The 15,724-nt window shown below is 43.0% G+C and overlaps 1 protein-coding gene across 1 annotated transcript in view; it reads right to left on the reverse strand.

The window, feature by feature from the left end:
• The window catches only part of LOC115202831 (SH3 and multiple ankyrin repeat domains protein 2), a 246,326-nt gene that overhangs the window by 134,204 nt on the left and 96,398 nt on the right, over positions 1-15,724 (reverse strand). Inside the window, exon 3 of the mRNA XM_029766886.1 lies at positions 7,450-7,653. Coding sequence (XP_029622746.1) covers positions 7,450-7,653 — 204 coding nt within the window. The remainder of the gene's footprint in view (positions 1-7,449; positions 7,654-15,724) is intronic.

Raw genomic sequence — 15,724 nt, forward strand, 5'->3', positions numbered from 1 at the left:
AAAGTGAGTTTATCAACTTATCAAGTGTCATGTCTTTGCTATCCTTAATGTGATGCGGTGCTATTTTCAAATCGATTACCTAATGTTTAATTATTTAATCAAATTAATCAGGCAATAACTAACTCATTAGGAATCTGGGGCAGCACGGAAGCATTGGTTTATATAGAGTGGCTATCTCCTGAATCCACTCTTAAAGATCTGAAGATCTTTTATATAAATTACTTTTAATTACTGACTTTATTGTCCCCGTGGGGAAATTTTGTTGCAGTGTCATGTACATGTTTAAAACCTGTTGGGGCTAGGGGGCAGTATTTTCCTGGCCGGATGAAAAACGTACCCAATTTAAACAAGTTACTACTCTGGCCCAGAAAATAGAATATGCATATTATTAGTAGATCTGGATAGAAAACACTCTGAAGATTCTGAAACTGTTTGAATGGTGTCTGTGAGTATAACAGAACTCATATGGCAGGCAAAAAAACGGAGAAAAATTGAATCAGGAAGTGGGAGAAATTAGAAATGTAGTTTTTGTTTTGAATCCCTTGAAAAACTACAGTGACATAGGATTTACGTTGCACCTCCTAACTCTTCCATTGGCTGTCAACAATCTTTAGGAACTGGTTTCAACCGTCACCTGTTACCGGGCAGATAATTATGGCTCAGTCAATCACTGGCCAATCTGAGGAGAGGTGTCTTATGACGCGCATGCACGTGACTTCGTTGTTTTTTTATTTTTCTTCTGGGATGAATACCTATTGCCCGGTTGTAAAATTATCACAATTTTACGTAAAAAAAATACCCTAAAGGATTGATTGTAAACATCGTTTGATGTGTTTCTACAAACGGTAATGGAACTTTGAACATTTCGTCTATGGATTTGCATCCACGCCACATGGCATTGTAAAGTGTTCTGGATGGGTCAACGTATTTGGACATAAATTATGGACTTTGCAGAACAAATTAACATTTCTTGTGGAAGTGGGTGCCCATCCGAGTGCATTCCGCCGAAGATCAGCAAAGGTAAATAAATATTTTGAACATATTGTTAGAGATTTGTCGACGCCGTGGTTGTAGGCTAACTGTATAGCTTAGCATTGAAGGCTAAGTTCTGTACTCAGAATATTGAACAATGTGCTTTTTCTGTAACGTTATTTTGAAATCTGACAAAGTGGTTTCATAAAGGAGTAGATTATACATTTTATCAACGTTTATGAGTTCTTCTGTAAATTAAATGTGCTTATTCACCGGAAGTTATGGGGAGAAAACATTTTCTGAACGTCACGCGCCAATGTAAAAATTGGGTTTTTGGATATAAATATAAACTTGATCGAACAAAAAATGCATGTATTGTCTAACATGATGTCCTTGGAGTGTCATCTGTTGAAGATTGTCAAAGGTTAGCTTAATTTTAGCTGTATATCTGGTTTTGTGATGGCTACCCGTGCTTGGAAAATTGCTTTTTTTTGCTAAGGTGCTATGCTAAAATAATCTAATGTTTTGCTTTCACCGTAAAGCCTTTTTGAAATCGGACAATGTGATTGGATTAACGAGTAGAGTATCTTTAAAATGCCGTATAATACTTGAATTTTAATTTTGAGATTATTTTCTTTTGAATTTCGCGCCGTGCTATCTCACTGGTTGTTGTCCAACCAATCCCTTTAGCGGGATTGTATCTCGAAGGGGTCCTCAACAAAATTAACAATACAACTTTCATAACAGTAATGTTAGCTAGCGAACCAGTCAGCTAACGTTAGCTAGCTAACAGTACACTTTAACATGAAATTAAACCACTTTCTGTCAAAATTAGAAACGTGTAATATCTGAAAATGTAGCTAGCAAGACTATCTTACCCATATACATCATTAATGGACACGTCTCCTGTCGGATGCCATGGTTTCCCTTAGTTTGAAGATGTAATCTGGAGGCAGGTGTTTTCTCCATCTCCTTAGCTATCATACTCGAATTCTACTGATTTCAAAACTTGGTCCTCCAGAAAGTGAAGAGCATACACGTAACGTTCGCTCGCGAGCCAGCCAGCTAATGTTTAACTTGACATTAGGCTTATGCGCTCACCCAGAGGTGGCGCTCCTAGTAGCCAGGGACTTTAATGCAGGGAAACTTAAATCTGTTTTACCAAATTTATATCAGCATGTTAAATGTGCAACCAGAGTAAAAAGAACTCTGGACTACCTATACTCCACACACAGAAACACATAGAAACACCTCCATTTGGCAAATCTGACCATAATTCTACCCTCATGATTCCTGCTTACAAGCAAAAATGAAAGCAGGAAGCTCCAGTGACTAGATCAATAAAAAAGTGGTCAGAGGAAGCAGATGCTAAGCTACAGGACTGTTTTGCTAGCACAGACTGAAATATGTCCCGGGATTCCTCCGAAGGCATTGAGAAGAACACCACATCAGTCATTGGCTTCATCAATAAGTGCATCGATGAAGTCGTCCCCACAGTGACCGTACGACATACCCCAACCAGAAGCCATGGATTACAGGCAGCATCCACACTGAGCTAAAGGCTAGAACTGCTGCTTTCAAGGAGCAGGACTCTAACTCGGAAGCTTATAAGAAATCCCGCTATGTCCTCCGACGAACCATCAAACATGCAAAGCGTCAATACAGGACTAAGATCGAGTCGTTCTACACCGGCTCTTGCAAACAATTACAGACTACAAAGGGAAGCACAGCCACGAGCTGCCCAGTGACACAAGCCTACCAGATGAGCTAAACTACTTCTATGCTCGCTTTGAGGCAAATAGCAATGAAACACGTATGAGAGCACCAGCTGTTCCGGACGACTGTGTGATCACACTCTCCGCAGTCGATGTGAGTAAGACCTTTAAACAGGTCAACATTCACAAGGCCGCAGGGCCAGATGGATTACCAGGACATGTACTGCGAGCATGCGCTGACCAACTGGCAAGTGTCTTCACTGACATTTTCAAACTCACCCTGTCCGAGTTTGTAATAGCAACATGTTTTAAGCAGACCACCATAGACCCTGTGCCCAAGAACATCAAGGTAACCTGCCTAAATGACTACCGACCCATAGCACTCATATCTGAAGCCTTGAAATGCTTTGAAAGGCTGGTCATGCCTCACTTCAACACCATCACCCAGAAACCTAGACACACTCCAATTTGTATACCGCCCCAACAGATCCACAGATGATGCAATCTCTATTGCACTCCACACAGCCCTTTCCCACCAGGACAAAAGGAACACCTATGTGAGAATGCTACTCATTGACTACAGCTCAGCATTCAACACCATAGTGCCCTCAAAGCTCATCACGAAGCTAAGGACCCTAGGACTAAACACCTCCCTCTGCAACTGGATCCTGGACTACCTGACGGGCCGCACCCAGGTGGTAAGGGTAGATAACAAGACATCCGCCGCGCTGATCGTCAACACAGGGGCCCCTCAGGGGTGCGTGCTCAGTCCTCTCCTGTACTCCCTGTTCACTCATGACTGCACGGCCAGGCACGACTCCAAGACCATCATTAAGTTTGCCGATGACACAACAGTGGTAGGCCTAATCACCGACAACAACGAGACAGCTTATAAGGAGGAGGTCAGAGGCCTGGCCGTGTGGTGCCAGGACAACAACTTCTCTCTCAACGTGATCAAGACAAAGGAGATGATTGTGGACTACAGGAAAAAGAGGACCGAGCACGACACTGACGGGGCTGCAGTGGAGCAGGTTGAGAACTTCAACACCATAGTGCCCTCAAAGCTCATCAATAAACTAAGGGCCCTGGGTTTAAACACCTCCCTCTGCAACTGGATCCTGGGCCTCCTACCGCAAGGCACTACAGAGGGTAGTGTGAACAGTCCAGTACATCACTGGGGCCAAGCTTCCTGCCATCCAGGACTTCTATACCAGGCGGTGTCAGAGGAAGGCCCTAACAATTGTCAAAGACTCCAGCCACCCTAGTCATAGACTGTTCCCTCTGCTACCGCACGGCAGGCAGTACCGGAGCGCCAAGTTTAGGTCCAAGAGGCTCCTAAACAGCTTCTACCCCCAAGCCATAAGACTCTAGTCAAATGGCTACCCAGACAATTTGCAGTGCAACACCTGTTGTATTTGGTGCATGTGACTAATAGCATTTGATATGATTTGATTTGATTTGCAGTTTTACTACGCAATAAAAAAATGTAAAAGCTGCGTTAGACAGGATTACCTAGACAGACCTAGGCAGACCAATTCAAACTCATCTCAGCATGTCCAGCCCACTGTCACGACTTCCGTCAAAGTTGGCTCCTCTCCTTGTTCGGGCGGTGTTCGGCGATTGACGTCACTGGCTTTCTAGCCATCGCCGCTCCATTTTTCATATTCCCATTTGTTTTGTATTGTTCCATACAAACCTGGTTTTCATTCCCTAATCACACTGAATGCATTTAGTCCTCTGTTTCCCTCCATGTCTTTGTGTGAAATTGTTTTGATGTTATGTGTGTATTGTTATCCGCCAGACTTTTGTTTATTGTTCCGTGTTTTGGGCACTTGTATGTACTTCTGTGCTTTTGTTTGGACCGGAATTAAAAGTGCGCCTGTTAAACTTAGGCATGACATACAAACAACAAATTCTGAACCTACACAACCATAGATAAGTGAACAAATTATGAAAGACAAGCACTGTAATTTTGAATTCCGTAAAGTGTGGAAGACGTGAAATAATTATTGGTGTCTATCAACAATGGCAAGCCACCTGGGTCTGACAACTTGGATGGAAAATTACTGTGGATGATAGTGGACGATAATGCCACTCCTATTTGCCATCTCACCAATCTAAGCCTACAGGAAAGTGTATGTCCTCAGGCATGGAGGGAAGCAAAAGTCATTCTGCTACCCATGAAGAGCAAATCACCCTTTGCTGGCTCAAACAGCCGACCAATCCGCCAGCTACCAACCCTTAGTAAACTTCTGGAAAAAATGGTGTTTGACCAGATACAATGCTATTTCACAGTAAACAAATTAACAACTGACTTTCAGCATGCTTATGTGGAGGGGCACTCAACATGTACAGCACTTACACAAGAAGCTTGTGGAAGCTGTTTTGTTAGACTTTAGTGCAGCTTTAGTGCAGAGTTAACTGTCTAACAAAACACAGTGGGTATTCTTTATTGGAAGCCTCTCCAACCTAATCCAGGTAGAGTCGGACATTCCCCAGGGCTGTTGTCTAGGTCCCTTAATTTTTAAAATCTTTACTAACAACCTGTCACTGGCACTGAGTAAAGCCTGTGTGTCCAAATATGCTGATGACTCAACATTATACACGTTAGCTACCACAGCAATTGAAATCACTGCAACACTTAAGAGCTGCAGTCAGTTTTAGAATGGATGGCAAATATTAAACTAAATATAGAAAAATACAAAAAGCATTGTATTTGGGACAAACCATTCACTAAACCCTAAACTTAAACTGAATCTTGTAATGAATAATGTGGAAATTGATCAAGTTGAGCAGACTCAATTGCTTGGTGTAACCCAGGATTTTAAACTGACATGGTCAAAACATATTGATGCAACGGTAGCTAAGATGGGGAGAGGTCTGTCTGTAATAAATCACTGTTCTCATTTCTTGACATTGCTATCAACAAAACAAGTCATACAGGCAATAGTTTTGTCGCACCTGGACTACTGCCCAGTCATATGGTCAAGTGCCACAAAATTACAATTGGCCCAGAACAGAGCAGCATGGCTCACCCTTAAATGTACACAGAGAGCTAACATCAGTGACATGCATGTCAGTCTCTCCTAGGGCTGGGCGATATGGCCAAAATATCATATCACCATATTTAAAAACAATTAGACGGCATGACGGTATTTGATGGTATTTTATATTTTGGAATAATAAAGTTCTGAATTTGCTTTATGAGTAGTGCGTGACCCTCGGGTGGCAACACATGCATTCCAAGTGATTTCAATGGGTCTTTCTCCATTCTGATTGTTTTATACAGTTCAATTCAACGTCAACCTAAAATAATTTTGAGCATTTTTAGCAATTTCTGCATTTACTGCACTCATTTGAGATCCTTTCCACACTGCCACATAAGGCTGCATGATATTGGCAAATTATTTTTAACCAAATGTTGCAATTGCAATTTTACTTGCGATTTAGAGAAAAACACTCTGGGTGAATTTTTGGAATCATGGATATATAATTATTATTATAATACTATAGTTAGAATATAATAGTGGGCACGTTGAGAACTGTTTTGTTTTGACATGAAAACAAATTAAAATGCCAGGGAGGTGTTATTGTGACAGTGTAGGAACCAAAGTGTTGACAAGTGTTTCCTAGGGGACCCTATAATCTTTGGCTACATTGAATGTTTTCTCTTAGCTACTTCATGTAGCTAACATATTCATGCTTCACGGATTCTTCTTTGATTTAGAAGATACTGTTCCACAAACAACATGCTGATTTAGGTCTACACCATCACTGGTATTATCAGGCTGTATAGCTAATTATGTTTACACTGACTCAGTACATTTAGCTAGCCAGCTAACTAGCGATTAGCATTAACGGCTAACAAGATTAAGGCCCAATTTGCTAAGTTATACTAGCTGTTTGCAGATGTAAGAAACACAAACGAATAGTGTAATTATAGAACACTAGTGGATTTATATTAAGAGGCAAAGTGAAAAAGCATTGTTGTCATCAACATTGTTGCATGTGCTGAATTAACCATGCAGACTGAACGCAAGAGTCTCGTGGCCAATGAACAACAAAGAGGAAAGCTGTGTGGAAAGCAGCGTGGAGAGAGATGACTCAAGTAGCGAAGTAAACTATAAAAATGTACCTTATACACGGCGTATCGCATTTAACAAACCAAACATTCAAATACGCTATAGAAGGTAAAATAAAAACCTAAATTGGTCCGTGCATGAATACCGGTATATCGTAAAATACCAACCCTAAAAAACCCAACCCTAATCTCTCCTGGCTCAAAGTAGAGGAGAGATTGACTGCATCACTACTTGTCTTTGTGAGAGGTATTGACATGTTAAAAGCAACAAACTGTCTGTATGACTAGTACACAGCTCGGACACACATGCACACTCCGCAAGGCATGCTACCAGGGGTCTCTTCACAGTGCCCAAGTCCAGGACAGACTCTAGAATATGCACAGTACTACACAGAGCCGTAACTACGTGGAACTCTATTCCACATAAAGTAACTCCTGCAAGCAATAAAATCAGACTTAAAAAATTGATAAAACTACACTTTATAGAACAACACAGACTTCAAAGAGACACACACACATGCATACTAACAGTTCTTCTACACACACACACATTTTTTATATTGTTGTATGGTGATATTATACTGCCTTGGCAGCAGCTAATGGGGAGCCATAATAAACAGAAATACAAATATCACAGCTTTTTAAATATTTAACAACTTCAGTGATTTGCTGGCACTCTACCTCCAGAGATGGAACTCCTTTGCTGATTGGCTGTGGGTATTCCAGGAGGAGGCGTTCTTCATCCAGGAACTTCCCGTCTCGTCCGTTCATGGCGGGCTGGAAGAGGCCGTAGTTCAACACGTCCTTCAGACTCTGGTTCAACGTGCACAGGATCCTCTGCTTGGCAACCCACACGGTTGCGTTGGGGTTGAACCGCATACATTTCTGTGTGAGGGGTTTGGGTTATGGTTGAAAGGGGTGGGTTAGGGTTGAAAGGGGTAGGGTTAGAGAGGGGGAAAGAGAGAATCATGGTAAAAAAAAAACGGATCACAGACTTTCAGTTGTAGGCCAAGAGCCTGGGCTTGAGCATTCCCATGCAAAACCGTCACCAACATTTCCTTTACAAACACTATCCTACAAACACTAATACAGACACAGACTTAAAGGGATAGTTCACCCAAGTAAAACAATTACACATTGGTTTCCTTAACCTGTAAGCAGTCTATGGACAAGGTATGACAGCAATGCATGCTTTGGTTTAGTTCCACTTTCGACATGCTAACATTTTAGCATTTGTGGCACAAATCCCATTGAAGTCATGGGAACGATCTTAGCATTTGTTACTCATCATGTCCAAATCATCCTGTTGTGACTTGGCTTCTAACAATAATCTGAAGACTGTTATTTATCTAATCAACCTAAATATGTTTAATTGTTACCCGATTAAATGAATCATTCAACAATTAACTCATCTGGGGCACCACAAGAGCGGTTCTTTAAAGAGTTACCATTTCCCAAACTAAACTCTAAAGGTCTTTACTTATTACATCTATAAACAGTCAATTTATTAATGATAACCTCGTATCATATCATCACTCTGAACAGTCGTAACCTCCTTGCATCAGCAAAAACCCGAGCCTTACTTATGATTCAGTACTACACAAATTGGTTTAATGATTTATTTACTAGCTAACTAAATGGTAACACAGGATAAACATACACACTTAATTCATTAAAAACAGGTCCCTAGTGGACTGACAACAATATGGCTGCTTGTTACAAAAGACATGGAGAGGGTGAGAGAGAGAAAGGAACAGAGACACTTAACATTGGTACATTTTAGAAACTACTCTCACTGATAGCACTCCTATACTTTACACACGAACCGCTTGGAGTAAGAAATCATGAATGTATTTACGTGAATATCCTTGGTTTCTCTCAGTGGCCATCTTGGAAAGGGTGTTGGACCTTTTTGGGGCACGCTTGTAAGGCTCTGATTGTCCAAAAGGGGTTTCTTGTTGTTCTCCTCTGCCGTCGTCCTGTATCCGGTGACTTGTTGTGTAGTCCTGAACTGAACTACAAGTTTATTGTCCTTCCATTCACTCTGGAAGATGCTTCTTTGAAGATAGGCTAACCAGCTGTGTCGATGGTTCCCAGTGGGGTGGTGAGAGTAGCGTACTGCGTTGGTTTGAAAGGAGTAGTAGAATGGTTCCACTTCAATTTGCTTTTCTAGATACTTTACTTAGGACAGCTAATCAGCCGTCCCAGTGATTGTCCAGGAGGTGACTTTACCATCTCTACCTCGTGTTGAGATTCAGAGTTCAAACCACTTTAAACGTGAGCTGCAGCTTTACATCTCTCTGGTCAGATATGTTAATTCTTAACCCATCATTTTATACAGTTTGTTCAAAAGGGCGGTTTTGTCAGGCTGATACGCTCTCTGACCTCACTCAGGGGGGTGACTTGTCACTGTGCAAAGTTAAGTATAACTATTATCTCTTATGGCTCCTAAATTCATGTCCCTCTCTCAACAAAAACACTTTAATTAGTTTTCATATTTCATGCACAATACATTTTTAATGACATCACAAAATAACACACAATATGACATTAGTGTTTTATAGACCGCCTGTGACCATTCCCCACATTGTATTTTAGAAATATTGTTCCAGTACTCGCTTTAGAACGTGTTAAGAGTTTCGACGGGAAAAGTCTTCTTAAAACAAAGGACCATTCCTCTGGTGAACATTGGAGAGAAATGCTGAATGTTCTGTCCTTGATTTACAACAGGGTGTGAGGTGTTAACCCCCACCAGTTCCCTCCTCCCCCCCTCTGCAGCTGAGAGGGGGTCTGGTGGAAGTTGTTTATTGCAAAGCTGACCTGACCTATTTGGATCCTAATAGGACAGTCATGACAATCCGACAGTATCTAAAATTGTTTGTGAAGTTCAACAATCTCACTTATAGTTGATTTGAAAAAATATTTAATATCTTAACTTGAATGGGATTTGTGCCACAAATGCTAAAACATTAGCATGTGGAAACAGTGCAAGGGAAACTAAACCAATGTATGGATTGCTGTCATACCTTGTCCATAGACTGCTTAAAGGGTAAGGAAGCCAATATCATTTTGTAATTTGGGTGAACTATCCCTTTAAAAAACATTGCCCATACAAACACATGTCCCACATCCTCTCTAAGTGCCACAGCCTCAGCTATGGCGCGGGTACAGCATGACTCAGTCACACCACACCACCCCACCGACCCCTCTCCTGCACCCAGCCAGATTACCTCAGAGCTGAACAAACAAGCAATACAGCTGCATCTGCCAGACCTCGATGAATCAGAGAGGATTATGGGCCACGGGCCGTGTCATTCCGTGTTTGTTTGTTTGTGTTTGTCTCTCTCTGTGTGTGTGTGTGTGTGTGGGTGTGTGTGTGTGTGTGTGTGTGTTTGTGTGTTCACCTCCGGATCTGCTGCTCAGCTGGTGATAGTGGACCTGTGCCTGTGATAAAGACTGAGGCTGATGAACATTCTCTGAACTCTACCCATAATCCCCCCTGGCTGGCAGCAAGTAGGTGAGGAGGAGATGGAGGGATGGAGGGAAGGATAGAGGTGTACAGGAACAGATGTCTGGTACCTGTCTGTGGAGAGACAATGGGCTGTTTCCGCCTGGCTGAGGACCATTGCAACAGTACAGTATGTTACTTTGCTAGTACATCTCCCATCACGTTACATTATGCTCCAGCTTCATCGTGAGTGCATCTCAGAACAGTAAATAGAAAGGTTAGGTTTCAGGAGAAACTTTATGTAATATGGTCCTGTGTGCCTCAGTCGGTAAAATATGGTGCTTGCAACGCCAGGGTTGTGGGTTCAAATCAAAAATCTAATACAATATTCCCACAAGTTCGATTCCCACAAGAGACCAGTATGAAAAAAGTATGAAAATGTATAAAACTCAATACTGTAAGTCAATCTGGATAGTAGCGTCTACTAAATGACTAAAATGTAATTTTTTTTATGAAATAGAACGCTAACATTTCAGGAGAAACTTTATAAAATAGCGAAGTAGCTATTTGACAGTGAAATGGCTGAAATGGGTTTGAAGTGCAACCCCAGCAGGCGTGGTATAGGGATGGAGAAAGAGAATAGAAGAGAAAGAAAAAGCAGAGGCAGTTTGTCACTGGGAAATACATCAACATACATGTAATCCTCTTTTCAATTCAAAGTGCTTTATTGGGATGGGAAACATATGTTTACATTGCCAAAGCAAGGGAAATAGTTAATAAACAAAAGTGAAATAAACAACAGTAAATGTACATTACACATTAAACATTACACTCCAAAAAGTTCCAAAAGAATAGAGACATTTCAAATGTCATATTATGGCTACATACGGTGTTGTAACGATGTGAAAATAGTTAAAAGTACAAAAGGGAACATAAATAGACATGGGTTGTTTTTACAATGGATGGTCTCTCTCTCTCGATAACACACACACACAGCCCACTGATGTTAAAACTACAGTCACCTGTCACGCCCTGGCCATAGAGAGGTTTTTATTCTCTATTTTGGTTAGGCCAGGGTGTGACTAGGGTGGGCATTCTATGTTCCTGTATTTCTTTGTTTTGGCCGGGTATGGTTCTCAATCAGGGACAGCTGTCTATCGTTGTCTCTGATTGGGAACCATACTTAGGTAGCCTTTGCCCACAGGGTTGGTGTGGGTAGTTGTTTTCTGTTTGGTGTGTTCACCTGACAGAGCTGTTGCGTTTTGTTCCACTTTGTTTTTTGTTTCAGTGTTCAGTTATAATAAACATCATGAACACGTACCACGCTGCGCTTTGGTCTACTCCTTCTTCCACAGACGAACGTTACATCACCAAGCGATAAACCGATCTAATGAAATCATCAAGAGCACTAACAAGCCCATGCTAATTATAATGAGTATATGATGACTCAACATTAATGAATTGTAATTCAACCTAATAAGTAATTTAAGTAATTTGAATATATATGAGAGAGGAGGAATAGTTAATCCCAGTACTTTGATTTATTCAACACTATATAGGGTAGAAAACGACCTCATTTCAGATGCTCTCATGTGGGTGGTCTTGTACTGTGTAATTTGTGTGTGTGTGTGTTGTACGGCGGGGACGTGTTGAATTATTCAACCGTGTTAGTTTTCCTAGTGGACTGTGTGACCCAATCATGTGATCAAATACCACAGCTGAGCACTCAGTTTTGATGAATTTGGAATTATGGGTATTACACACACACACACACACACACACACACACACACACACACACACACACACACACACCTTTCCCTCTACATTCTGTACCAAAGACCAAGTTCATTACATCACAATTACATCAGGTTCATATGTAGGTCAACACAAATTGACCCTGAAGATCACCACCCACTGTGTGACCCACTCACCCCCCCCCCCATTAACCCCTCCCCTCAAATCAAATAACATTTTATTGGTCACATAGACATGGTTAGCAGATGTTAATGCGAGTGTTGCGAAATGCTTGTGCTTCTAGTTCCGACCATGCAGTAATATCTAACAAGGAATCTAACAATTTCACAACAACTACCTTATACACACAAGTGTTAAGGAATTAATAAGAATATGTACATATAAATATATGGATGAGCGATGGCCGAACGGCATAGGCAAGATGCAGTAGATGGTATAGATTACAATATATACAAATGAGATGAGTAATGTAGGGTATGTAAACATTATATCAAGTGACATTGTTTAAAGTGACTAGTGATACATTTATTACATCCAATTTTTCATTATTAAAGTGGCTAGAGATTTGAGTCAGTATGTTGGCAGCTGCCACTCAATGTTAGTGATGGCTGTTTAACAGTCTGATGGCCTTGAGATAGAAGCTCTTTTTCAGTCACTCGGTCCCAGCTTTGATGCACCTGTACTGACCTCGCCTTCTGGATGATAGTGGGGTGAACAGGCAGTGGCTCGGGTGGTTGTTGTCCTTGATGATCTTTTTGGCCTTCCTGTGACATCGGGTGGTGGAGGTGTCCTCACTACCCTCTGGAGAGCCTTGCGGTTGTGGGCAGAACAGATGCCGTAACAGACGGTGATACAGCCCGACAGGATGCTCTCGACTGTGCATCTGTAAAAGTTTGTGAGGGTTTTTGGTGACAAGCCAAATTTCTTCAGCCTCCTGAGGTTGAAGAGGCGCTGTTGCGCCTTCTTCACCACTCTGTCTGTGTGGGTGGACCATTTCAGTTTGTCCATGATGTGTACGCCGAGGAACTTAAAACTTTCCACCTTCTCCACTACTGTCCCATCGATGTGGATAGGGGGGTGCTCCCTCTGCTGTTTCCTGAAGTCCATGATCATCTCCTTTGTTTTTATTGATGTTGAATGTGAGGTTATTTTCCTGACACCACACTCCGAGGGCCCTCACCTCCTCCATGTAGGCCGTCTCGTCATTGTTGGTAATCAAGCCTACCACTGTAGTGTTGTCTGCAAACTTGATGATTGAGTTGGAGGTGTGCATGGCCACGCAGTCATGGGTGAACAGGGAGTACAGGAGAGGGATGAGAACGCACCTTTATAGGGCCCCAGTGTTGAGGATCAGCGAGGTGGAGATGTTTCCTACCCTCACCACCTGGGGGCGGCCCATCAAAGTCCAGGACCCAGTTGCACAGGGTGGGGTTCAGACCCAGGGTCTCGAGCTTAATGATGAGTTTGGAGGGTACTATGGTGTTAAATGCTGAGCTGTTGACGATGAACAGCATTCTTACATAGGTATTCCTGTTGTCCAGATGGGTTAGGGCAGTGTGCAGTGTGATTGCGTCGTCTGTGGACCTATTGGGGCGGTAAGCAAATTGGAGTGGGTCTAGTGTATCAGGTAGAGTGGAGGTGATATGATCCTTGACTAGTCTCTCAAAGCATTTCATGATGACGGAAGAGAGTGCTACGGGGCGATAGTCGTTTAGCTCAGTTACCTTAGCTTTCTTGGGAACAGGAACAATGGTGGCCTTCTTGAAGCATGTGGGAACAGCAGACTGGGATAGGGATTGATTGAATATGTCTGTAAACACACCAGCCAGCTGGTCTGCGCATACTCTGAGGATGCGGCTAGGGATGCCGTCTGGGCCGGCAGCCTTGCGAGGTTAACACGTTTAAATGTTTTATTCACGTTGGCTGCAGTGAAGGAGAGGCCACAGGTTTTGGTAGCGGGCCGTGTCGGTGGCACTCTATTGTCCTCAAAGCGAGCAAAGAGGTTGTTAAGTTTGTCTGGGAGCAAGACATCGGGGTCCGCGACGGGGCTGGTTTTCTTTTTGTAGTCCGTGATTGATATCTATATTGTCGCTTAGCATGTTTAATTGCCTTGAGGAGGGAATAGCTACACTGTTTGTATTCAGTCATGTTTCTGGTCGCCTTGCCCTGATTAAAAGCAGTGGTTTGCGCTTTTAGTTTTGCGCGAATGCTGCCATCAATCCACGGTTTCTGGTTGGGGAAGGATTTAATTGTCGCCGTGGGTACAACATCACCGATGGACTTGCTATTAAACTCGCTCACCGAATCAGCGTATATATCAATGTTGTTGTTCGACGCTATCCGGAACATATCCCAGTCCACGTGATCGAAGCAATCTTGAAGCGTGGAATAAGATTGATCGGCCCAGCGTTGAACAGACCTGAGCACGGGCGTTTCCTGTTTTAGTTTCTGTCTATAGGCTGGGAGCAACAAAATGGAGTCGTGGTCAGATTTGCCGAAAGGAGGGCGAGGGAGGGCTTTGTATGCGTCGCGGAAGTTAGGGTAACAATGATCCAGAATTTTTCCAGCGCGGGTCGCGCATTCGATATGCTGATAAAATTTAGGGAGCCTTGTTTTCAGATTAGCCTTGTTAAAATCCTCAGCCTCAGGATATGTGGTTTCCAGTTTACATAGAGTCCAATGAAGTTCTTTCAGTGCCGTCGAGGTGTCTGCTTGGGGGCGATGTATACGACAGTGATTATAATGGAAGAGAATTCTCTTGGTAAATAATGGGGTCTACAACTATCCCAAACCACAGAGAGTCATAACTGTTCCATATTTCAACAACATGTTTCCCATTCATAGGAGTGAGCAGAGAGATAGAGAGAAAGATAAAGGGGAGAGACAGATGCAGAAAGGCAGAAATGGAAACAGTTAAGATTACAAAGAGAAACAAAGACTGACAAAGGAAAAGTGGGAGATGGACATACTGTGAAAGCAAGAGTGTTGAGTAGTGGAGGGACAGATGTCACGGTGCTGATAAGAGACGGACCAAGGCGCAGCGTTTGTTGAGTTCCACATATTTATTTAAAGTGAAACTTCTTCAACCAAAACAATAAACAAGCAACACAACGTGACAACATGGTGTAACAAGCACCACCACAAACAAACAATATCCCACAAAGCAGGTGGGAGCAGGGAACCCTTAAGTATGATCCACAATTAGAGACAACGAACATCAGCTGCCTTTAATTGGGAACCACACTAAGAGCACCAACGTAGAAATTGAAAGACTAGAACACCCCCCTAGTCACGCTCTGACCTAAACACCATAGAGAACCAAGGGCTCTCTATGGTCAGGGCGTGATAGTACCCCCCCCCCCCAAAAGGTGAGGACTCCGGCCGCAAAACCTGAAACCAAATGGGAAGGGTAGGGGGGTGACTAGTGTCGGTGGCGGCTCCAGTGCGGGTCGTAGCCCCCGCCCAGACCCGGCCATGGCACCGGGCTGAATGCCGTGCCTGGACTGGGCACCGGCGCAGAGGAAGGCTCCGGCCTTGGAGAGGTACTGGAACGCTGTGCCTGGACTGGGCACCGGCGCAGAGGAAGGCTCCGACCATGGCACCGGCGCAGGAAGCTCCGGGCCGTGGACCGTCACTGGAGGCTCCGGACCGTTGACCGTCACTAGAAGCTCCGGGCCGTTGACCGTCACTGGAAGCTCCGGGCCATTGACAGTCACTGGAAGCTCTGGGCCGTTGACCGTCACTGGAAGCT

This window comes from Salmo trutta, chromosome 12 (assembly GCF_901001165.1).
Source record: "Salmo trutta chromosome 12, fSalTru1.1, whole genome shotgun sequence".
In the NCBI taxonomy this organism is placed as follows: Eukaryota; Metazoa; Chordata; class Actinopteri; order Salmoniformes; family Salmonidae; genus Salmo; species Salmo trutta.